Here is a 25503-nt window from a genome sequence, read left to right as displayed (position 1 = left end):
TAAGAGGTGCAAATTGGTAGTTAAAGAATAGTCGTGGGGACATGGAATATAGCGTGGGGATTATAGTCAATAATAGTGTATTGGCTGTGTATGGTGTCAAAGAGGTATTAGATTTATCGGGGTGATTACCTTGTAAGTTATATAATGTCTAATCGCTACACCTGAAACTAATACAACATTGTATGTCAACTGCAATTGAAAAATGAAAATTTATTTTAAAAATTAAAAAATTAAATGAAATATATAAATGCAAAAAAAAAAAAAGGTGATGAATTGTAAAGGAATTTAAAGATCGTCTAAAAGAATTAAAACAAACAAACAAACAACCAGGAGAGGTCAATTGATTTGCCCTATTTCTCCTTTCAGTACAGTAGGGGAATAAATGAGATCACAAGTGTGAAGGCATTTGCAAACTATTTCTGAGATTACTGTGTGAGTAACCTCGCTGGGAGTAAGATGCCTAGGTCCCCTGATTCTTAACCTTGCCCATGCATTACCTCTTCGTGCTACCGATAAGCAAAAGGGCGGCTCCAAATGCTTCAACGGTGTGGACAGGTTCACAAAATACACCCGGGACACGTATCCTAAATCAAAGCTCTCTTTCCAAGCGCAGCACTGAAGCCACAACCTGGAAGCCTTGGGCCCCTGACACTGAGCTGGTTAGGACCAAAGCACAACAACAATGACTTCGCGCTGTTTCCCCACCAGTCCCTCTTACACTGCGCATTTATTCGGTTTACTCAAACCAGGTACATCCCAGTAAAAAAATGCAAATGTGTCCTCTAGCTGTCATGAATACATGTTAAAGGAATACAAATGTCTTAACAAGCAATGGCAATATGTTGACTGTCAAAAATTTGAGAGTTTGCTATCGTCTATTAATAATACTCTTCATAACAATAAAGTATGGTAGGGTCTATAAAATATATCTAAATAAAGCTGTCAAAAATTGATGAACTTGAAATTGGTATTGCTTATTTATGAAGTACGACACAGCATGTCTTGAAATAGAATATGCACTGTTTTAAATCTTAAGCCCTTTATTTACTACAATGCAGAACATTTTATTTTTAGACATCAGTGAACTTTGTTTTGTTGACATCTTCACTTATTTGGCTGAAAATAAAAGTCAGGAAAATCCCGTGGTGACTCATGGTAACCTATCAGGATATTAGAGCAAGTATAGAGACCATTCCTTGTTTGGACTGATGTTAAATCAACTGGTCATTAAAGGCTTTCTTTTTGTCTCATAATTATGACATATTAACAGTCAAACAGGGTTGGACTAGGAATTCTCTAGGATTAATTAGAGGTTTTCATTTAATGCAAGCAATAGTCACAAAACGTAGATGGCTTGCATCAACTCATTGGATTTACCCATCTTAAATTGCTCTGAGATTCAGAAAATGGCTATTTTTATACGTTGTGCAACCGTTTCTCCAAATATCTGCTCGTGCTCAATAAAACTAACATATCACCCCGACACTCCTGAATCTCAGCGTGTGACGTGTAAGTGGACATACCCATCACACACACATATATAATTAGGAGACTCAAAAAATATGCAAAGATGACAAGAAATCACCTGATTCTTTGGCTATGCTTTAGTAACAAATATATATTTCTTGGCAAATAGCCAATCATTTTTGGAAATAATATAGGACCATGACCCAATAAAGTCTAACAACCTATGCCTTGCTCTACATGCACCATTAGGGCCTGTCACCAATCACCAGCCGTCTTCCTCAGGCATACATTACTTTCTCGGGAATCACGAAACACCCTAAGATAAATTTGCCCTTCTCCAAAGAAATCCATTTCTGACTCAACTGCAAATCCTGATTCCAAGCTAAAATGAACGCAGGCAGGCAATTTAGGTTCTTTAGAAAACTTCCTTAAAAATACAAATGTATGTGATGTTAAAGCCTTCCAATATGTCTGCATGCTGCCTTATTAAATTAAAAACACCTGGTTTATTTATACAATGTATCCAATGGCTTACAGATCAGGATTCTAGAAACAATACATGTCTTATAGCAAAAAATATACATATAATAATCCACCGATAGTTTATATAAATGATGAAATGTTTCTGAATATATCTATATATCTATATATGTACACATATATACTCGTGTGTGTGTGTGTGTGTGTGTGTATATTTGCAGAATCAGCACACAAATACTGCAGTCCTTCATTGGCTCTTCCACCTCAGTGTCCAGGACACCAGGTTTCAAAGTCTTAAGCTGCTGAGCAAAGGTCACCGCTGGGGACAAAGGACTGGCTTGATGCACCGCCCCTTGTGAAGGACCAAGTTTGCCGGGCAGTGGCAACCGGCAACGCACGGCTTATTGCACGGACCGATCTCGTTCCAGTTGTCACAGGTCTTGGCGCATCCTGGACCACAGGTGTCATACACGGCACCATGCTTGCACTGGGTGGCTGCAAAGAAAGGCGGACACGAAGGTGAGCTGTGGCCTCATGAATCCACCCTCCACCTGGTGCCCCTTCTGCAGGCTCGTGTCACTCTCTGCCACATGTCACTGCCGTTCTGAGGGCTTTCCACAGCACCGACTCACTTTTGCATTTTAACAAAGGAATAACAAACACTCAGCATTCCTCGAACACTCTAAGAATCACCTGCAGCTAACAGCTAAAAAATAAAAACATCAAAGATTCACCTCCTGGGCCAGCAAACTTCAAAATAAAATAGAACGGAAGCTTTTTTTATTTCTAGATAAGAAAAATTATACATTAGTGAAGCTACAGGAAAACCTATGAAGTTACCTAGTTATGGATAATAGTATGAAAAATGAACTCCGAAGAGTTTTTCAGACAATTGAACTGCGATGAATAGGAATATTTTCTGTGACCTCACCAATATTCAAATATATGGAATTACATACACATCCAGAAAAAAAAACTGCCAAAGATATTGAAAATGCATTACATATTTTAATTGTAGGGCTTATGTGGTGAATTAATCAAATTGAGGAACGTTAGGGCAAGAATAAAGCCAAATAGGGAAAAATCAGATGTGCAATTGGAGAGAGGAAAGTAAGCATCTGGCCGGGTTGGAGGACATAAAAATGCTGATGTAGCAAATCATTTTGCTGTCTTTGTTAACTCAGAGCTAAAACGATTGTGTCAGTATTCTGGGAGTTCCTGAGAATTCATGAATAGATCTGTCACACACACATATACACACACCCCACAAACATTCTGGAAGTTTAATGACACACAGACTCTCCCATCTGAGTTCCTTCCAGTGACAATCAAAGAGACCGACCCCCCTTCATAATGGCAGGACAGTTGACGCTGTAGGAGTTTAGAAAAGATGACCCTGCAAGAACACCAATAACAACCCAACCTTCATTCGAAGTTGCTCCGAACACTGGAAGATCACTTCAAATGCTTCTATCATTGTTCATGCCATTTGTAAAATAACAGCTGGCGAAAATCGTTAATTATAAAATGGAACAACAGAATTGCATTTCATGCAAGTGGGCCTTACTTCGAGTCTTTCAAATTACATACGTAGAGTTACCAGAGAACGTGAGTCTTTGACAACATCTAACAAACAGTAAGTGAATTCCGTGAAGGCCCCTCAACTACCCATTACAGGAGTTAATGAGAAAAAGCCACCCTGTCCAGAGAGTGGTCAGTCATCTCTCACAGGGTCTCACATATTATTGGAAAACCAAGCTGTACGAAATGTAGAACTCCGAGGAAGACCTGAGTGGAACCGACTTTATAACGTTTGGTTCTGTGATGATCACTTTTCTATGTGGATTGGGTTCCCTTCCAGGTCCTGGTCATGTCTCTACGCCATACATACCCCTTTCACAGTAGTCCAGCTACTAAATGTATCTATTAGGCCATTCGGATGTGCCATTTGCTTTCTGCCTGGATCCTACCTGATAGAGTAATAAGTGAAAAATCACTTACTGCACTCGAAGGTTGGTTACATTCCCTAACATTACCTCCACAATGAAGCTTCGTTAAGTTGTTTCAGCTTTTCATAATGTAAGTCTATTCCTTAGGCCACTAGGAACCTCTTATAGCCACGCCAGGGCTGAGGACATGTCCTCTGCCTTGATCTAGTGCCATTATCTAGCTTGAATTCTGCCTCCAGAATTCATCCCCTCTTCCTGTCTGTTAGACTCAGTTTCCAACCTTGTCTCCCGCCCGTCCTGCCTGGATAAGTTGTCCCTCATCTCTATTCTCAGGGCGTCTGCTCTTGCCCACGTCTATCCCTGTGTTAACAACGTGGAATTATAATCGTCATTTTCCTCGTCCTCTCTCTTCCCCCAACTAAATCCAGGCTGCTAGAGGCAAAGCATCTTGTTCTTTCACTTTCGGCAGTAGTGTGGTGTTTAACACGCAGTAGGTACTCAGAGGGATGGATGAGGGAGAGGGTGGATCAACATCACTCCTTTAAATCTCTCGATTGTTGTATTTTCTCATAATCTTTGAACTTTTCACTGATCCCTTCAAAATTCTCCTCTTTTTCTCTTTTCAGTGATGGACAGAGTACCCTGTACGTTGTACATGTCTGGTAATTTGGAAGCATCCTGGCCGAATATCACATTGACACGTAGTAACTCTATCCACGTGTTGTTAGGCTTCTGTGGACCAACAGTGTTCGAAGCTGAAAATGAGGCTCCCCGGGGAGCTTCCTGATGTCCGGCCCCCACCCCAGAGGAATCAATTTAGAACTTTTAAAGGTGGGACCAGGTTACAAGTCATTTAAACAAAATGCCCCCTCAACGCGGGCAATTTTAATGGGCAGTCAGGGCTGAGAACTGGCCCAGGTAATAAGCCCTCCGTTCTGCTTCGGTCACCATGGAGACACCTTTCCAGCAAGTGAGAAGGAAGCCAGCATTTCTGAAGTGGAAGTAGGTGTGCGACGGAAATGCCTACCGTTTCACAGCATCTTCCAGCCAACGGACCACGGGCGCTCTTGCCGAGTCCCGGGGCGCCCGCCCGCTGGCCGGCGGACCTGGGACGCGGGCGCGAGAACCCTTCGCTCCCCCTCCCTCCGCGTCCCCCCACCGCCACCCACCCCTGCCCTGCCCTTCCTGCTGTCTGACCCATCTCCACTGGGAAGCGGCTTTATTATTTGTCTTTACTACACATGAATCTTTTCCTTCTCTGTTGGCTTGATCCTCTAAATATTAGAAAGGTCTTCGGATCAATGCTAATCTTTAATCGAAAATATTCCATCGCCTATCAGACTGATTTTCTTCTTCTTTTTACCTCCAAACTTCATAGGGGAGTGTACAGTCATGTTATCTATCCCATCGTTCTGCAAGCGATCGACATTGGTGACCTGTCTGCTTCATCTGCCACTTCACTGAAGCATTTCCCACCAAAGTTTTCAGTGATGACGATTTGCGGACATATTGGCAATCTCTAGTATGCTATGACCTCTCCACAAAATATTCGGTCTTCTTGTCTATTACATCTTATGATAGTGAACGCTCCACTTTCTTCTGCTAACAGCTTGAGCACAATTTCTCTCTCTCGAGCTTCTTTGCCTACTTCCTGGAGAACTATCTCCAAGACTCTTCCCTCAACATTGCTTCTCTCTCTCTCTCTCTCTCTCTCTCTCTCTCTCCTCTCTCTCTCTCTCTCTCTCTCTCTCTCTCTCTCTCTCTCTCTCTCTCTCTCTCTCACACACACACACACACACACACACACACACGCAGCAGTTACTACAGTTTTACCTCTATTTTCTAGGGAGCTCTGAAATATCATCGGTTCTGATTTTTTCCCCCCAACCTCATCATTTTCCAAGTTTTAATTCAAATGCGACCTCCTTCAAGAGGTTCCCTGGATGTCCCCCAGGATGCTCTTCCCTCCTCTACATTCCAAAGCGCTTTTCACATTTTCGTTATTTCTTTATTTGTTTTAATCCCACAATTACAGCGCAGCTGTAGTTCTTAATTGGAGATGCTTATAAGAGCCCCCTGAGTATCTTTTTAAAAGACACATATTACTAAGCCCCATTCCCTGAAGATTTTTGCTCTGAGTCTGCAGTGGGGCCCAGGTAGCCATAGATTGTAAAAGCTCCAAGGGTCACTGTGGCAAGCATTGCTGGTTGGAGAGAACGAATCCCTGAGACTTGGGCTCTGAGGAACAGAACCCTTGTCTTCCATGACCCTGAGTTCTGGCACAGGGCCAAGCACAGAGGAGCAGCTTCATAAGCGCTTGTGCCTGTTGGATGATGATTTAATCTTAATGACGTTCGATCCATCATCCTGCATCCCAACGTGGATTACATTTGGCTGGCCTCGAGTCCATTTTCCACTCTGCTGCTTCCAGGATGTCTCTTTCAACTCACTTTACTCTCCAGAGACTTTGCTTCCCTTCAACTCTTGCAAAGATCCCTTTAGTATAAAAACTCAGCGGAATCCTCGTTCTCACCAGTTCTTCCCTTCCCCTCATTCTTTTATGGACATGAACCTCCCCCCACCCCATGCCTTTCCCTCTCTGTGACCATTCGATTCTTGCTTTCCACTCTGCCACTTAGAAATGCTCTTCTGCGACATCTTACCTTTGATTATCAAACCCTGGTGTTTCCCTCACAATTGACAGGTAGGAAGTGGAATATAGGAAAACGAGGAAGAGCCAGGAAATGAAATTTTTAAAAAAAGATCTTTTTTCATTGTACAATTACCATCTCCATTTCGATTCAAATTAAATCAGCAAACATCGTCAGGGATCTACTCTGCAAGCGGCATCCTCTCAGGCCGGAGGGTCAAATGTGAACTAGACGTCATTTCCAACCTCCAGCTACAGCCTGGGCTTGTGACCAAATAGGTGAAGGTGACGCCTGAATGGATTTCTAATCAAATGCGCGATGTCACGTAGAAGCCACCAAAAGCAGAGTGCAGTGGAGGGCAAGAGACAGCAGCGCGAGGTTGGCGTGGGGAGGGACTGAGGGAGACGTCAGAGCCTAGATCCCACTTAAGTCTTGCAAAGTGAATTCAAATTGTCAGACAGACGGGACAGGAAGCGTTTTCCAGGCAGAGAGGGCAGCAGGCGCAAAGGCAGGGGTGCAGGGGACTCGCTGCTCTGGCTCCGTCGGGGCAGGGGCGGCCCGTGGCTTGGTGAGGGGAGCGTGGCGTCTGCGGAGGGCGAGCAGGAGCCAAGGGCAGAGGCGCGGGCAGAGGCGGAAGCCTCGGCAGAGGAGAGTCTTGGACGGGTCGTAACTGGGGGGCGACATGACTGAATTTGCCTCCAAACTGGGACAACTTTCTGACGATCCTTGAAGGTTCATACTTACCTGGTCCCTCTTTCACCTTTCTGTGAATCCTTTTTTTTTTTTTCAAACTTATAAAAGGCAAATGACATTTTAAAAAACACAAATGTGAATTGATTTGCATATTCAAAAAGGATACATTTGATTTAATTTTTTTTTTACCAAACCAGGTAACTACCAAAGCAGTTAGAGTTGGCATGTATTTGTTCTGAAAGGGGGCACCCAAGTGACCTCTGTGTAACACCTACAAGTAGCCTTACGTGTTCTGTCGTGTGGTAACCCTTGGCGGCTTTATCAATAAGGTCAATAAGTATGGCTCTGTGCCCCCCGGAACTCAGCTACCTTCCATGCCCCCCTACTGGGGGCTGAGGTCACAGTTTGGATTTCATCTCCTAAACTTTTTCAGGTGGCATCCGGTCAGCCAAGGAAAAGCTCAGAGGCTATGAGCACAGGGGAGATGCTACGGAGAAGGGGCGAAACTCTCCCGGGGTTCGCAGAGTAAAAGCCAGAGGAAACCGCTCACGGGACCCGACAGACACCTGAGGCGCGGCAGCAAGGCACACGCCACGTTGGACGTCCCAGCGTCTTTTCCACTGACAAAGCGTCTCACTGAAGCTGCAGTGATGATTAGCATCAGCCACGGGGCAGGCGGCAGAAAATCGGCCAAGGAAAGGGAAGTATGAGGCAGGAGCAGGACCGGAACGAAGCGACCGAGTCAGAAGGTACCAAGTAACAGCTGCCAATCATAAGAAATGAGTGAAGAGAAAGTGGGAGACTCTAACGGATATCGGGACAAATTAGCTGACGCCTCTGTAAATGTACAAATCAAGATATCTTCACATTTAAATATGTTTTCCCACAATTCTCTTGCTCATCTGTGTTCTCATCATGATTAGGAACGGAGGCTATAAAGCAAATTGACCTGGGTTCAATCCCCAACTTTCTCCTTTTGTAGCCCTGTGATTTTCAGCAGATTACTTAACTAGTCTTAGCCTCGACGTCTCTATCAGTCGAAGGCGGGTAAGAGAACATTACCAAAGGGATTACAATGTGGATTTAACAAGACACAACGTAATAAAGGTGCTTGTGTTGTCCTAGGCGCAAGGAGGTCCTTCGATAGTATTTACTGGTAATATAAATCTTCATTATTACATTTTCATAGGCCTTGCATATTTAGTAATCCGCACGCTCAGCTGGAGTCCCTTTAGTCCCGCCTACGTGGCTGGTGGGCCTGCACTTTGGGTTCGCATCCAGGACACTGCCAAACTCCAGCCTAGACTTGGAAATCACTTGCTCATTCAGCATTTCAAGCCTGGCTGGCTTCTGATTTGTTCAACTTCCCAGCTTTTTACTCTGGAAAATTTCTCTTCTCTGTATGAAGTGGTCTTAAAGGCTGTCATAAGTCAAAAGACCTGGGAGCTAAAAACAAAATAAAGAGTATTCTTATAGTCTTCACTATTCTGATGAATTCAGAAATGAATCTACTAAGCGATGCTGCATCTCTCCATAAGTGTGCCGCGGGCCGGCTGTCAGTCTGCAACGTTCAGTGTGTGTGTGTGTGTGTGTGTGTGTGTGTGTGTGTGTGTAAAAGGTTCCCCTGCAACCGCACATCGACAGAGTCCGACTTCACTCAGATGGCTAATTAATTGTAAGTGGGACATGGAACCTTTCAGAAGCCACATTCCTTTTTCCATTAGGAAAGTAATTTGAGCTCCGGAGATTCTGTCCCTGATAGCAGGGTGCGGAGGCGTAAGGTGTAGTCTTCACATGCCATGTGGGCACCGAGATGGTGCTAACTACAGCTCTGAGGCAGGAAGAGAGAGTCCATGCCTCCGTATCTACCGTGATCCCCACCACGGCAGCACCGCTAGTACAATTAATGAAGTTCTGCCGAGCGCTGCCTTGCATCAGCATGAATGGATGGGGCTTGATTCCGCGTATTTTATTTATTTTCCGGTAGATTCAAGGGAAGGAGGATTCAGAACAGAGAAAGGATCCAGACCCTCAAAACTACTGCCCTTAATATGTTATTCTGCACTGATGCGTTAGGGAAGAGGTACGCCATTTAGCCTCACCTTTCAGGAGCCTGGACCACACCTTCGTGTGAGTAATTTTTACCAAATCAATATTCCTCTGAGGTTTGAGCAGCATTGATAGAGAGGTACTCTTGCTGCGGGCGGTCAGCTCAGATATAAAGATTGCACTTGTGTTTGCAGAGGAGAGAGCAAATCCAAACAGGGAAATCGGAGGAGATAAGTGGACTTTGGTGCTTTTCGAGGGCACAGACTAGTGAGCACGTCAAGGAGCAATGTGAGTAACCCACGAATAGCTGTCATTCTACTTCCCCAAAGCCATCCAAGTAAGCATTCAAATTAACTCGGTGGTTTCAACTCTGAGTTTCAACTCTGGCTGTGGGTCAGGATCGCCCGAGAGGTTTCATAAGACGCACAAGGACAATTCAGCAAGATGTCTGGGCACAGGGGCCAGCCAGAGGTTTCTGGTCTGGTCTGGTTTTGTGTTTTTAAGCTCCCGAAGTGACTCTAATGTCCAACCAGATTGAGACCCACCAGTCTAGGTGGACAAATGTCCATGAGCTGAAAAATGCAGCTTCAAGACCCCTCTTCTTGACCCCAGTTCCAAATGATCGGTCCTGTCCTCCATCAGCTGAGACTTGCTGGAGTTAGCAAGGCCATGGGAACCTTCCTCGCTAAAATCAGAGCTCAGGTTATTAGGACTCGAGTCATGTTATAAACCCCAGTCCGGACCTTTACGGGAAAATGTTTGCCAGCCCTCGAAGGAAGTAACAAACATGCAGTCATCTCATCCTCAAATCTCAATAGCGGCGGAAACTACTGTAATTGACTGAGCATCTTCGATGACCTGGACACTATTCCAGATGTTTCGCTACGTGTCACTAATGCTTATGACTCTGCACAGTAGATATTGTTACAAAGTTCCAAAATGTATCTAGGCTCTCCTCCTCTCTCCCCACCCACTGCCTCCCTCTTAGTCTGAGCCACCATCTCTCTCTCTCTCTCTCTCTCTCTCTCTCTCTCTCTCTCTCTCTCTCTCCCCCCTACTGCAACAGCCTCTTGCCTGGTCATCATCTGCTTTCAACCATGGCCCATCCAATCTGCGTCTACAGGGTGATCTTTGAAAAGCATAACGAGGCTTGCTCGAAGCCCAGCGGTGGCTGCCACCTCTCCTGAAATGGAAGCCAGCCCTCCTCCCGAGGCCTGTGCAGCCCTGCACGATCCAGCTCCTGCTTCTCCTCTGCCCTTGTCTTGTGCCCCATTCCCTTACCCGCATGCCGAACGCAGGCCGGCGCCCTTCCCGTTCGAGAGCGAGCTGTTTTATTCCTACGCTGGCCATCAGATCTGCATAGAACGCCTCCCCTGCCGCCCCTGGCTAGGCTGTCACCTCCGCAGGGCACGGCCTTCCCCCCTCACCTCCGGGTAGCCACTCGCGTCCTCTCCTTCTGCTTCCTGTTGCTCTGCCCGGTGGGTTTCCTTCGTCCCACTTACCACGCTTAGCAAGTAGTTATTGCAGTTACTATTTTTGCCTGGGTCGCTCATCGGACTGCCAGCACCTCGGCAGGGGTGCCTCATCTCTCACAGTCCCCAAAGCACCCACGGACGGCACTGAGCATAGCGCCCAGCACTTAACCAGTTTGTAAGGAATATCACATAAGCTAATTACCTTGCCTCAGATCAAAGAGCTATAACAACTATTCTAGGAATCTCCCTCAGAGGGAAAAGAACATTCTGCTAGGGTTTGTGTCTCAGTCTCTCAGCGGGAAGCCTCTGGGCTTCATCGGGTTGCCACTGATGGGATTTTCCGTGGCCGGGGGCAGGGGGCAGGGATGTGGCTACTCAAGTCAGGAAGTCTCCTCCCCTGCCGCCCTGGGCATCCGAACGCACTTCCGCTGGCTGGATCTGCCAGGCGCGTCTCACCTGCACAGGTCTGTCTCACCTGCACAGGTCTGCCGAGGCTCCCAGGGAACGCGGATGCCCTCTCGCTGGCAGGCCCGGGCGTAGGCCAGGAATGACTCACAGTAGCAATTTTTATGGACTGGACATTCACACATGTCTGTCACGCAGGACCTATGGAAACCAACAGAAAGAAACAAACATTTAAAAATCTCGCTAAGGAGGGTAGGGCCTGGTTAGTACTCAGTGGGGAGACCGCCTAGGAAGACCTGGTGCTGTAGGTATAAAACAAACAAACAAACAAACAAACAAACAAACAAAGAGATAAGTAAATAAATATCTGGAACTACCAAACACCCTAATGTGACTTGTAGCAGCAGGTGAGCGGGTGAAAGGGAACCTCGACTGGCCACTAAAAGTTGTTCGTTTACGTCAAAAAGCTAAAGACAATATAAAATTCTGCACGGAATCTATGCTAGATGCCACCGAACAAAGTGGGCCGAGGACCCCTTTCTTGTAGAGCAGGACCTGTCGACAGAACTTCCTGCCGTGACAGAAGAGGCCTGCAACCGCCACTGTCCGAGCAGCGGCCACTCTCTGCACTGGGTCCGTGGGATGCGTCCAGCGTGACTGAGGAAACAAGACGTTTACTGATTTAATGTTGATTTTCTTAGAAGCGAGTAGCTATGTGTGCGTAGTGGTTACCAGGTTGGAAATGCAGCTCTCGGAACTGAGCCGCCATTCAAGCTGTTGTCAGTTCGTGATTCGCTCTGATACAGGAATAATAGATCCTACTTCAATATAAACCAAAACAGTGACCAACGGGACGAAAGCGTAAAATCCCACAGCGATATCTTGAATCTCACTCTTTTAAGGAACACCGGACCTCATGCTTTAGAGTGTGGTGCGACAGATTCCAAACAAAGAAAAAAATTTAGGCCCCTGATTAGACTGAGAGATAAAGGTGAGCGAACCAAGGTCTCTTTAGCTTAACTTTGAATGTGGAAATGATCGGCCAGGACATAAAAGTAACAGAGACATGTTTAAATGCAGACTAACAAATTTTGAAACATGTTGACCTCGACGATACCATCGCGACTTGACATTAGTAGGTAATATTAGTGTACAAAGTACATCAGTCTGCCACTGAGTGGCGAATAGGACATCCTACAGTTTCTGTTTGGTAAACGAAGAGGTCATTCTACGAATGAATAGATGCACCCAAAGTCACATTCGTAAGTGGCAAAAGTGAACTGAATTAAATCACATCTCCTCACTCTGAGACCAGTGCCCTTTTCATCACACTATACACTGTCCTTGTCCTCATCTTCCGGCGAGTTTACTGCCCAACAATTTTGGCTTAACATTTATGCCAGAGGCCCCTGAGATTAATAAAATTAAACTACCCTTTTTTTTTTTTTATGTTTTTTTTTCAGCGAAACTTCTTCCTTACAGAACCTAATTCAAGGCTGAAAGCAGAAAAAAAGTAATATTCAAGGTTACAAGTGGCACAATGATCCTGAAAAGCGATCAGGACACGGTCGTCTAACGTTAGTATGTCAGCGTTTTCTCGTGGGGGGACATGTACGCACACCTGATGAGAGAGAGTGACCACCAGCTAGCTCTGAGCGGAAGCTGGGGTGCCACCTGCTCTGAACAAAAATGGACAGCAGTAACCATATTAAAGGGTCAAGAGACTCACCGTGCACATACAAAATTATTATTACAGCCCAACACTCAAGGGCAGAACCTTGAGAAATATGAACTAACAGAGACAGAAGAGAAACAGATCTGAAACCCCAAGAGCCTCTTTCATTTCATCAAGTGAGAGATTATTTGATGCCTGACACTTAAGACACAATCGTCAGGACGGAAAAGCGGATCTCTCTCCTCTCCGCAACAAGCAAGGTCATATTTTTTAATAGCTTCTTCCACTTGCATGACAGAAATCTTGTGCAATCATGTTCGCAACAAACCCTTTCTGGTGGGAGGCATGCAGTGCTGTGTCTTTAAATTCATGTGGCACCTCCAGACTTCCAAGAAAAGCCAAATGACGCCTGTCCTTAAAACAGCCTCTAACTGCCTGAGTGTGAACCCCCCTCGATTTTCCTCTCGGACTAAGCCCACCCATCGCATTCAGACTCAGATGCTACAGCAGCCCGGTCAGCTGCCCTGAGTTCTACACTCTGCTCTCATCTCTACCTCACTTCCCCAGGAGGCTTTTGTCGCTGACCCTCCATCCTGTCCTGCGGGGCGTGGATCTCTCTCCTTCATACACAGCTCGCGCTGAGGTGACATGAATGGGATGGCACCTCGCGGGCCTGGAAAAGTGACAGTTACTTGCATGGAAAAGAGCTGGTTGACATGAGGAATTGCACGCTCTGATCTGAGAGAACAATCGATGCCATTCTGTGACACCGTGTGGACGGCCAACAGGAGACATGTAATGCAGCTGAAAGGATTGTTGGGGTTCTCTTCAGTGTTAGTGTTCTCTTTTCTCTTTATTTCTACTGGTCGTCTTACGAAGCTACTTCCACAACTGAAATTACGGACAGCTCAAGCGTGCTGAGAGGAAACGCCTTAAGCGGCATGTGGCATAATTGTTACATACACGTGCTCCACCTCGCCCAGACCACGGCGCCCTCAGACGCAGTAACTAACACGTCTACCCTTCAACGCTAAGGAAGATTTCTATGACTTGGCACCTCTAAGGAACAACGCTTGAGGCAAAGACGTTTGTCAAAGCCAGCTCTTCACTTGAAATCTTTCACATATTTTTGAAGGCTTGAAAGATGTGTTTTGTCACAGAAGTTAAAACGACAAGATGTCCTTTTTCACTTGTCAACTTGATGATTCTGACACAAAATTGTGTCCAGGGTTTGTGAGAGAAGGGAGTAAGTAGATGGCCCAAAAGCTCCGGGAACAAGTATAAAATTATTAGCTCTCCCAGCAAGCATTTTGCTACACTCGGCGTTTATGTGGGTTATCTCGTTTGTTCCACACTGCAAGGGACATAAGGTGACCTTAAGACTAGCTCACTTAACAGGGGCAGAGACTGCAGCTTAGAGATGTTAACTCCTCGGCCAAGGTCACGTGGCTGATGACAGATCCAGAACTCCCCAAACAGGACTCAAACCCTGGTCCTTCTGATCTCGATACCTGTGTTCATAACCACTACAACAGAGCATCTTTCCAGAAAGCCATTAGCGATACCTAAAAATAGCCTTAAGAAAGGATCCTTCCTTTTGATAGGGAAATTTTGCACCTGAGGAAATCATGATGCGTGTGGACAAATAATTTATATACAGAAGTTTCCATCACAATGTTGTTTTAAAATAATAATTTTTAAAAAACCATCTAATTTGCCTACAATAGGGATCTGGTTAAATAAATTTAGGTGACCTTTACAGTGAAATATTCTACAAACATCACAATGATGTTTTGGAAACATGTTTTAAAACGTGAGGAAACATTCAAGAAGGATTAATTGAAAAAGAGCAGAACCGTGTTTTAATATTGTGTGGTCTCCTAAGAAAACAAAACTCACTGAACACAGATATGCCCGCATGCTCACATTAGCCACCTCTGAGTGGCGGGGCTGACCTAGGTGGGGCTCATCTGTTTTTTTCTTATCTGTATTTTCTATAATGAACACAGATCACTTTTCTAAAAACATAAAATCACAGTGTATTTTTAAAACAATGACAAGGAGAACACGGGACATATTAATATTTCGATCAGAATTCAGGAACTGGAGTGAGAAAATAAGAAATAAAGAATGGAAGAAAATGAGAGTATCCATTTGTAGGGCTCAGTAAATATTTCTCCAGCGAATATCTCCCCAGTCTGTGCATCGGAGGCCTCCTGACATGAACTGTGCTTTAATTCACTGTGTGTTGTCTTCAGACTTCACTGCCTTGGTCTACTGATGCTGTGAACTTGACATCCAGATGGATGGAAGGGATAATGGAATAATTATGCATGCTTCTGCCAGTTACAGAGAAATTTATTAAGAGAAAAATAAAAACATCCTCAAATGCATTTCGAATTTCAGGGAGAAGCAAAACTATTATTATTCAAATGTTCAATTTGTATTTATAACACTTAATCGTTCGGTATGAAGAAAATCTAATTTATGGCACAGTGGAGTTGAATTTTTATATGTTAATGGAAAATTGTCCTTTCCTTAGTCTGCACCGGTTCTGCATATTTGTACTCATTTTATAGAATAAGTAGCAGAATTTTATCACTTTGGGTAGTTACTAAGATTTATGGCTTCGGTTTCTCTGCTTTCATGGTATTTATTCTGTCACCGTTATGTTCTGTTTGATGGTGAATTCTTGGTCAGGAAACACATCTGTTCATGGCTCCGGTGGGAAAACGCAGGATGCATTACAATTGGACTCTTCCAGCGAAACCCTACAGGTAAGGAGTGTCCCGCCCGCCTGGCCACCCCATCACGGCCACTTTCCACCACAGACGTTTCTCATTTATGTATCTCGAAATGATTTTCTGACTTCTCCGCCCTGCTCCTGGCATCGTTCCTGACGGCAGAGAGGTGCGGGCAGGACTCTGGTCCCGTGGAGTTCGCACAGCGGCTCGATGCAGCGGTGTGGAAGGAGATGCCGAGCGCCTCCCTTCCCGACCCGTCTTACGCATCTGTGTCGCGTTTCAGGAAGACTCCTTGAAAGCCTTTCCTCGCAGCACCCAGCTCAGTCCCGGCATCAGAAGCGACCTGCGTGCGGTCAGTGCCCTCCCTGAAATCCGACTGATCACGGCTGGCCTGCCGGGAGCCCTAAGTCATCTATTTTCCCTCATCAACTTATAATCGCTGCCTTCCGCCAAGCTCCAGGACAGTGGCCGCCAGCCGCAGAGAGCTGTTTAAATGGAAATTTAAGTTAATTGCATTTAAATAAAATTTCAAATTCAATCCCTTAGCCACATTAGCTACATTTCAAGCATCCAGTGGCCACAGGTGACCAGTGGTCACAGTACGGGACAGAGCTGACTGACACCAGTCCCACCACCGCAGAAAGCCCTGGCGGAGTGCAGCTCCATCCGCACTGGGAAACCACTCCTGTCCTCCCCAGGGGCATTTATAGGTATCGTGAGGTTTTAAGATCAAGGTCACTCCTGCTTTCCAACTGGGCACCTACAGAGAAGGTTCGTATTTCTTGGCAAGGGGTCCAGGGTCCCCAGCGGCGAAGGTCACCCAGGACACCGCAGGGGGATGTCTCAGGACACCTCAGCCTTCCTCTGCCTTGCCGACCATGCCTGGCGTGTGCTTCCACGGCTTTCCCACTGGGAAAAAATCAATGCCTGTCCCTTAAGACACAGTCTGAATTCCTCCGTGGCGCGCTCTGACTGGCCCAAGAAAAGTCAGCCCCTTCCCATCGTGCCATGTCCTCTCTAGACCTTTATTCTTGCGCAGACCCTCTGAACGCTCATTACCCGCCTCCCCGTTTGCGGGGGCGGGCGGTGTCTTGCGCATCCAGTTTAGCACAGTGCCTTGAACACGCAGCTCAGTGAATATCCAGGGACTCGGCAGAAGAGTCGGTGAGAATGGCCTAGTGACCTTTGCTCAGCCCCGACAGGACACCGATATTTGAAGAGCATAGATGCCGACCTTGCCCCGACTCCCTGACTGCTGCCTAGCACGTCCATGGCCGTGGGGGATGCTGGTTTGTCAACCTCCGAACCGAGCTACTTCTTCTAGAACTTTGCCACTGTCGGCCTCATTTTGAACGTACACATTTCTCCTGCATTCGAGGGGATATTTTTTTAATTTAACGAACAGTGGAAAATAGGATTTGAAGAGAGAAACCTGCTTTAACAACACATTTTCAGACAAGCGCATTCAATATTGTAAGAATAACCTATAGATCTTCCTGTTATTAAAAAGGCAAGCCTCCAATACTGCTAAGATCAAAAACCATCAAACATCGCCCCGCTTCCTAGCAACGGCATACCAAGTGGTTTTCCCTCTGCTTTTTCTGGCACGATGGCCGCCGTGTCAGAGAGAGGCGAGTGCTTGCGCCTTTACTACCCAGACAGCTTAAGCACTGGGGAGTCCCCACACTGCGTCTGGGAGAACGGCAGGGCGCCCGGGGGTGACAGCAGCCTGCCCCATCCTGGAGGCAGAGTCGGACCTGCCACCAGGAAGAGTCTCTGGCTGGACTCCATGGTTTGACCTGGAGGTCCCCTTTCCTGAGAGTGACAACAGGATCAGGGCTGAGAGGTGACCGGACAGCCACACTGGGGTCCTGGCTCTGCTCGCTGCCCGTATCTTCCCAGGAGCCCAGGCTTGTTTTGTTGGTGCCAGGACATCAATGGGAAAAGGGAAGGGAGAGGACACAGGAGACAGAGTCCTGCCTGGGGGGGCACCGTGTGTTTACCTACCAAAAGACTGTTAAAAAGCCCCTCGTACTTTAAACCTTGAACTCTGCCCTGACCCCCTAACCTGAGTTACATGGGAGTAACTAGAGATTGTAGCCATATCCGTGTCACATTATACTTAATAATTTTATCCATAAATTATCTAGCGGCTACCTCTGCTCTTCTCGATGCTACATGGGCATCCCAGTCGCCCAAAACAGTGTTTAACATTAAAAACAGGGCCAAAGGACTCAGTAATAGGACACATGAGGTTGCTTTATTGAATTCTTAATGTGTGTGGGGGGGGGGGGTGGGCAGGGGCGAGCTCCAGCTGCCAGTCAGCAGGGCGTCCCTCCTGCTCACTCCAGACCCTTCCTGGGCCAGCAGCAGCTTAGCACCTCTGTGGCTTAAACATTGGTGAGAATATTTAATATCAGATATTGGCCTAAATCTTTGTCCTACGGCTGCCAGGACAGCACAGCTTGTCCATTTCACAAACTCCATCTGAGAAGATGGGCAGGAGGATTCGGGAGGCCAGCTGCTGCTCTGGTTGTGAACGATGAGCTTCCCTGCAGTCCAGCCTCATCAAACGCCCCACGTACGTACACGCACAGCAGCCCTTCAGTCCACTCTTAAGTGCAAAGAATGAATTCATCGAGCCCTGTTTGTTCCAGGCACTAAGGGAGGCCCAGAGATGGGCAGAGATGGACCCGCCTAGAAGAGGAGATGGTGCAGATACTAAACATCAGAGTCCACAGGGCAAGAGGATCGTTAGGGCAGGAAGGTCGTACAGTGGGACATGGAAGACCAACTCCACGCGGCGGGCAAGGGTATCCTGAAGGAATTACAGACTAGGAGAGGCATGGTGCCGGGTCTTGAAAAACCTGAGGCATTCCGCTTGGTAAGAGAATGAGGAAAAGGAAATTCCAGACAAAGGCAGGAGCCTGAATAAAAAGCGCAGTCTCCAAATCACCCGATTTGATAGTCATGTGGTCCAACCCCTAATATTATTAAACAACAAGACAAAAAAAAGTCCCCGAGGGACAGTCACACAGCCTGTCCCTGGAGACCTCATTTCCTCCGCAGAGCAGCCTGGCAGGTCTATTGTGTAAGACATTTCTTTCTTCCAAGGCTCCAAGTCCTCATGATTTGCCATCCTTAAGTCTTCAGTGTGACATCTGGAGCCGTACGGAGCAGTCACCATGCTTGTCCCCACGACGGCTCTTCAATTATCGTCCTGAGCCTCGTGTGTTTTGATCTTGCTTCTCCAGCGACCTTCCCTCCATAATTGTTCTCCCCGCCTTGACAAGAATAAAAACTCAACCACCAAAGTAACAGGGAAAAAAGCTTCCAAACCATCTGGGCAATTATTCACAAAGAACCCCTTCTTTGCTCGTCTGCGCTCTGTTCCCGTCACGTACACCCTGCCCACTTATACATAACTCAAATTTAAAACCGAGGTGCTCTACATCTTTACCTAATTTAGATACTCTCTAGACACTGAAAAATATTGATTACTTTAATCTTTATACCATTCCACAGGGAGGCAAATGCCATGAACCTGCACAGGAAAAGCGAGCAGGATACAGAAGTCCCAGAGAGGGTCGTTAGCCTCCGATGCCCTTCCAAAGCTGGGGCTGTTTTTCTGGAATGATGGAGGCACCTGAGAACACACAGACCTTTAAAGCAGTAGCGCTTACGACCTTCCATGAGGCTCATTTAAAAAGGAGTCTCACAACTGCCACAAGCTGAGTCCCGCTGCGAGCTAGGACCAAACAACCACCAAGCATTTTCTGGAGCCTGAAATGTTTGCTGCTCCCCATCAGCCTTCTATCAGGCCATACGTGGAGCACATTCCTCCATGCCCATCGCCAAGATTTCCTGTGTCTTAGGGTTGGGGCGGCGTGTGCCCCCTTGCTTCTCCCCATGCCCAGTGGACATGCCTTCCAAGGAGCCGGAGCCAGAGGCTCCACAACCCCTGTCACAGAAAATACCCCTCTCGGCAAAGACGAGCTCCCTTTGCTCGCGTAGGAAACTCTGGCTCCTTGGAGGGAAAAGCTGGCCTCGATTCGCAGACATCTGCTGAGTTGTCACTCTGTAGCCTGGGCAAAGATGTCCCGCACACCAGCCGGGGAGAGGGGAAGCCTGGTCACTAGCCCCCTCTAGTGGCCGAGAGGTAGAGCACCAAGCAAACTGCGGTCTCATTCCAGCATTTGCTTCTGACTTTGGAGAGGGAGGCCGGCTGACAAAAGGGCACCCCAAAATGGCTGCGCGTCAGAAAATCAATCACCTGTTCCCCTTAAACACGTTCCAGTCATCATCGTCGTGCTCAGTGTAAAATAACCGTCGGGCTGGTTGGGCTCTGAGCCCCCGGGGGGCGGCGAGAGCCCGTCGGAGGCCCACGCTCCGCAGGGCGGGCCGGGAGGAGCCCGAGCTTCTCCGCCTCCTGCAAACTAACAAACGAACGCGCTGTGCACGTCTAGCTTCACACGCGAAAGACTCTGGAGGACAGAAGAGCACCGGGCCCTTCCCCTGGGCAGGAGGCGCGCCCTCTTCCCCGCCCGAGGTGGCGGCACGGTGGGAGGCCGGAGGCGCAGGCCAGCTGCCAGCGTCCAGCCCTGCTCCCGCCTCCCGATTAGCAAAGCGACAGGGTCCCCGCCATGCGCGCTCTGTGACCTGCCCGGGGCTCGGCCAGCCCCAGGACGAGATGGCATGTACGCTCAGATGGACTTTATGGAAACGAGAGGGGGCTGTTTACCCGGAAACGTCCTAACACCTCCTCCTCCCTGTGGGGCGCCTGTGTCGTCATGATTCTGCCTCGGGCCTGGACGGACACGCGGCATCTTTGCAACGGCGCCTCTCAGCCCGGCGAGCGCGCGTCGGGGCGTGTGCTGTGCGCGGGGCCATGGGGTGGGCCCTGCGCGCGGGGCGCAGGGGAAGAGGGGCCTGCCTTCCCCGGGGCAGCTGGCGGGGGGAGCGGGGCGACGCCCCGCGAGGCAGCGCCTCCGACGTCACACTCTGGGGCACCCTGTCGCCGCCGGGCACCGGGGCGAGGAACACGGGCCCGCACAGGGCGAGCTGTGCGCGAGTTCGGAGAGGCCGCGCGGCGAGGCCAAAGGCGTGTGGAGCCGCCGCACCTGGTGGCCGCCCCGGCCGTGTCACTTTGGGGACATTTGTTGCCTTTTCTATGCTGTCTTCCTTGTGTAACCTCGTATGTGGTTATTAGGAAAAATCAAGCAAGGAAACAGACCGTCCCCCACTCCCCAGCGCCAGTCCCTAAGGAGGAGCGAGAACTCGGCCCTCGTGGGACCTGAAGGCTGGAGGTCAAGGTCGCGGCGAGGCAGAAACCGTGGTCGCGCCTGCGCTCCGCGTGAAGCGCTGCGTTTTCTCTTTCCTCTCGGTCTAGCGCGCCGCCCCTCCCAGCGCCACTCTCGGGGACCCCTCGCCCCAGCAGGGCCTCGGTGACGTCGAGCCGTTTGCGCCCAGCAGGGCCAGGACGCGTCCGCCGGTCTGGACGGCCACCGCCTGCTGAGAGCGCAGTTACCCGGGCGCACAGTCTCAGCGGCCGTGAGGAAAGCACACGCGAGGGGGAGGCATCGAGCATCTGGAGGCCACACCCCGGCCGCACGCAGCAGCCACCGCCGGCCCGGCTGCTTCAAAGGGGCCGACCCTTCCAGAGGCCTTTTTCGCATTAGGCGGTGGACGGCCGCCAAGTCCCACAAACCCTCCACTGCGCGCGCTGATAAAAGCGCGGCGCGGCGGCGGGCCCTGGAGGATGTGGCGCGCGGTGACCCTTTTCCGACGCCGGGTGCCTTTCATCACGCGTCTGCCAGGCCTTCTGGCTCCACGCTGAACCCGCGTTCACATCCAGCCCCTGCACGAGGAGGGGGTTTGTGCTCCATGCTCCCTGCAGCCTGGCCATACAGGGAAAATCAGTCCACTAGACCTACAAGGAGAATCATCCTTCCGGAGAGACCCGCCCCATCCGCATCCACGAGGGATGGCACACGGTCATTCTGCGTTCACAGAAAAGGGGTTCACGGTGCAGACATTCCCCAAATCCAAATCAGAAACACCATGGGCCGGCCACCTCGGCGCCTGCCTCCCCGTCTGCCTCCCATCAGGGGACTGCCCGTGTACAGGCCCCAGTGAGATGGAACCAGAGGCCTGCTTGCCAGAAGTGACACAGGAAGATACCACCTTAAAGGCCTTCAAGGCCCCGGAATGCTCACAGCCCAAGCGGGGAAGAGCTGAGAGTGAGCAGCGTTTCCTGAGGGCCGATTCCGGGCTGGGTGCTTTGCATACACGAGCAGCTGAATTATGACTGCACGATTTCTAACAGAAGAGAGAACTGAGAGCCGAAGAGGACCAGCCGTTGTTTTGTGTTGTCTGCTCTAACATCACACTGATGGGAAGTGGCAAAGCCGGGTCCGTGCCCTGTCCCCTATGACATGTTGCCATCTATAGCATGTGCTGCGGCTTCTGCTGGAATGTTCCGCCTTCCTCTCCTGTCCTCGGCCCTCTTCAGTATGCAGGGTGAGAGCTTCCTCAGGCAAGGCTTCTGAGACCCCCAAGCTCGATGAGGCTGCGCACATGCTCGTGGCCTTCGTGAACGGCTCTGTCACAGCCGGCATGGTGTCCCAGTGTGACTGGCTCCTCCCTCCGTGCGCCCCGCTGCAGTCCAGGGTGGGCAGGGTCTGCACCACCATTTTTCATCAGCTTCGTGCAGTGTCTGGTTGAGAGCAGATGCTCCACACCTATTTTTTCTGAATGAATCGTTTATAGGTGTTCATGTCGTCAAGGCCAGATGAAGTGACTGCTAAGACGACAGTGAGAATCAGATGGTAAATGGCCTGAGGGTCTGAAGGAGGAGTGAACGTACCGTGGACTTGAGTACTCAACGGCCAAGCGGAATAAGAGCTGAAAACCGGCCACTGGACTGGGCAACTAGGAAGTCAGTGGTGGCCTGAGGGGGAATAGTTCCATAGGAATGGTGAGGAGAGAAACCATCTCCACGTGTGAGTTGTTGAGTGAAGACCAACTGTCAGCAGGTTGACAGTGAAGGGAATGAGAGAAATGGGGCCATAGTCTGAAGGAAAGCCAGGTGTGTGGATGTGTGTGGGTGTGTGTGTGTGTGTGTGTGTGTGTGTGTTAGGATCAAGAAGACTGAACATATTTTGTACCTAGAATAAAGAAAATTAAAGTCCAAGAAAAGATGCTGAAGTTAAAGAGATGGAGGGGTTAGATTAATCAAATGTCAGGAAGAAAATGGATGAGGGTGGGATCAAGAATTTAGGAGAAAGATTGCCTTTTTCTCTTTACTTACAGTTGCTAGTAAATTCCTGAGGAAAAATTAATAATAAAAAAGAGAAAACCACTAGAGTCCCTAAGTTTATACAAGATACAGAAGGATAAGGGGCGAAAATCAATGCTAGCTTCAAGATCAGCAGTTGGATGAACGAAGACTAACAACCCAATGTAAATATCTAGCAAAAAGGGGGGAAGACGCGAACGAAATTTACAAATGGTGTTTCCAGGTAAGGAAAGACTCCAGACAAGGGGCAAGGTCGCCACCTCTGGAGAATGAGAGGTCCACTCCCTCTCAGTCCACGACCTTGGGGACCAATGGCAAATGAACGGAAATAAAACTAAGGCCGAGTTCTTAATCAGGCAGAAATTTAGTGTGGAAGAAACGAGCCCTGAGCTCGTGTGGAGAGAAAGATAATGTGGCAGGTTTTCTAGGCCTTAATTTTATGATCTAAGATTAGTGATGGAACATTTCCTCCCAAATCTAAAAAACTTGAAATTTAGAAAACACATTCGGGGGCAGGGAGGATGTGGGCTTTTCTAGATTCTTTCTTCCTGAATGTTTTAATGCTCCCAACTACTCAATAAAAAACTCTTAATAGCAACCATTGTGGCGACTCATCTTGGTTTAAGACAGTGAATGCTCAAAAATCCTACCAATAGGCTGATGAGTCATAAACAGTCACAGAGTCATAAAATCAAGAGTCTTAGAAGACCTTGGTGAACATCTACCCTCTGCAAGAATTCCTTTTATAGCATCCCTAACAGATGGTCTTGCATCTGCATCGCGTCTGTAAGAAGAGCTCAGGAACTTTTTAGGAATCTCATTCCTGTGATAGACAATTAAGGCTTCTATCTCTCAGGAAGTTTTCTTGTATATTAAATGAAAATGTGTTCTGCAGCGCCCACCCATTTGTTCAAATCCTACCTTCTGTTATACTGTGGAATTATTCTGTTCTATTCCAGCTTCCATATGATAACTTCTTCAAGTACGTTACAAAAAAAAAAATTAAAATGTTCCACTTAACAGTTAACTTTGGGGGGACTTCCAGAAAATTTCTATTAAACTATTTTTTACTTCCTGTCCTTTTATTTCCTTCCCTCCTACCCACTAAAGGATATCAAACAAAGAAAGTATAAACTTTCTTTCCCTTATATTTATTCTTTCAGGAAATCTCTACTGAGGAGGGGCATTGTGCTTGCCTCCACGTTAGGGGGAAAGATGAAAAGGATGAAGTTCTAACTCCAAACTATGTAATGTGCTAAAATAAATTGAAGTGAAAGGAAGAAAATGATGAGCGCTATAAAAAAAAAAAAACAAAGAAACAAACAAAACAAAAAAAAAACGGTATAGTATTATGAAGCAAGTTCAAGGAGAGAGAGATGATTTTGGCTTGGAGGATAGGGAATGATGAGAACTTAGAAAAGATTTCAAGGAAGAAGCTTTATTTGAGTTATAGCTTAAAAGAAAAAAAAAATAGAGTAAGTTTTACCCAGGCAAAGAGGAAGGAAGAGCTTTTCAGAAAACTCACATTTTAGAAATCCTTTTGTTTGAAATGCCACATGTGCTATCTGGGGATTGATGAGCGTAAGGAAAGAAACAAAAGTCATAGGAATCAACTGGAAAGGTGGGTCGTACTCACATAATGGGCTGCCTTGCATGCCAGGCTATGAAGCATGAACCTTATTTGGCGATCGGAAGAGTCACAGAGATCTAAGCAGAAAAGTGATAAAATACAAAATACACCTCAGGAAAGGAAGCTGATGATAGGGTGTCAGATGGGCTGAAGGAGGCGGAGACCGAGGATTAAATGGGGGAATTAAGCAGCGACTGCTGGTGACCCAACGTGGGGTTGCGAGAGAAAAAAGACACACCCAGGGTTATCTAGGGGAGCCAGGAGGAACAGAGATGTAACGCACGCGAGACAGGAGAGGCACGATCTGTAGAGTCTGAGAAAGGATCTCATACAGGGCGAGGGATAAAAAGCAGGGTCAAAGATGCCGCTGGAGGTTTGGGACGGGGTTTAAAGTCTGTCAACACAATAGAGGAATGTGGGAAGAGGAGCAGATACTTCAAGGAGATGATGGGTTTATATTTAATCGTGCTAAGTTTCTGGTGGAACATCCAGGCAGCGATGTGGTGGTAAGTGTTCAGCCACTGGCTTTTGGCAGGTTAAGGAGAAGAGAGAGGGTGTCCGATTTGTAGCCTCTGCCAATTTCTGCGGTGTAAACTCTCCCACTGCAGCGGCTGTCAGGCTCCAGGCATGCGATGACTGATCGTGAACGTGGAGCTGGGAAGAGATGCTACCATCTGGCTTTAGAGAACCCCTGCTGCCCATTCCCGCGCACCCCTGCCCCCAGCTGAAAACGTGTCGCAGATGTTGGCATGGAGTGAGGGGGGATGGGAATGGAGCCAAGCGCGCCCCTCACTGTCCCGCAAACAAAGTGTGATTCGTTGTGAACAAGTTAACGCCGTGGCTACAGGCAGACTTGAGCGCTGCTACCGATGTCCTCCGCAGTCGGCCAAAAGCCACGGATAAGTTTTCTCATTCTCTGTTACTAATGTTCATGTAAACAGCATAAACGCGAGCGCTGGCAGCAACCAATGAGTTTATTATGCTAGTT

General features: G+C 47.9%; 1 protein-coding gene across 4 annotated transcripts in view; it reads right to left on the bottom strand.

Annotated features, from left to right (window-relative positions):
* Positions 1-272: 272 nt before the first annotated feature.
* The window catches only part of BMPER (BMP binding endothelial regulator), a 202734-nt gene continuing 177503 nt past the window's right edge, over positions 273-25503 (bottom strand). For all 4 annotated transcript variants that reach the window (XM_016160041.2, XM_016160059.2, XM_016160051.2 and 1 more), the window contains 2 exons: positions 11240-11370; positions 273-2442 (listed from right to left, as the gene is read on the bottom strand). In XM_016160041.2, the coding sequence (XP_016015527.1) occupies positions 2261-2442; positions 11240-11370 (313 nt within the window). In that variant the 3' untranslated portion in view covers positions 273-2260. The remainder of the gene's footprint in view (positions 2443-11239; positions 11371-25503) is intronic.

This window comes from Rousettus aegyptiacus, unplaced genomic scaffold, assembly GCF_014176215.1.
Source record: "Rousettus aegyptiacus isolate mRouAeg1 unplaced genomic scaffold, mRouAeg1.p scaffold_m13_p_13, whole genome shotgun sequence".
In the NCBI taxonomy this organism is placed as follows: domain Eukaryota; kingdom Metazoa; phylum Chordata; class Mammalia; order Chiroptera; family Pteropodidae; genus Rousettus; species Rousettus aegyptiacus.
This window is presented reverse-complemented; position numbering and strand designations above follow the sequence as displayed.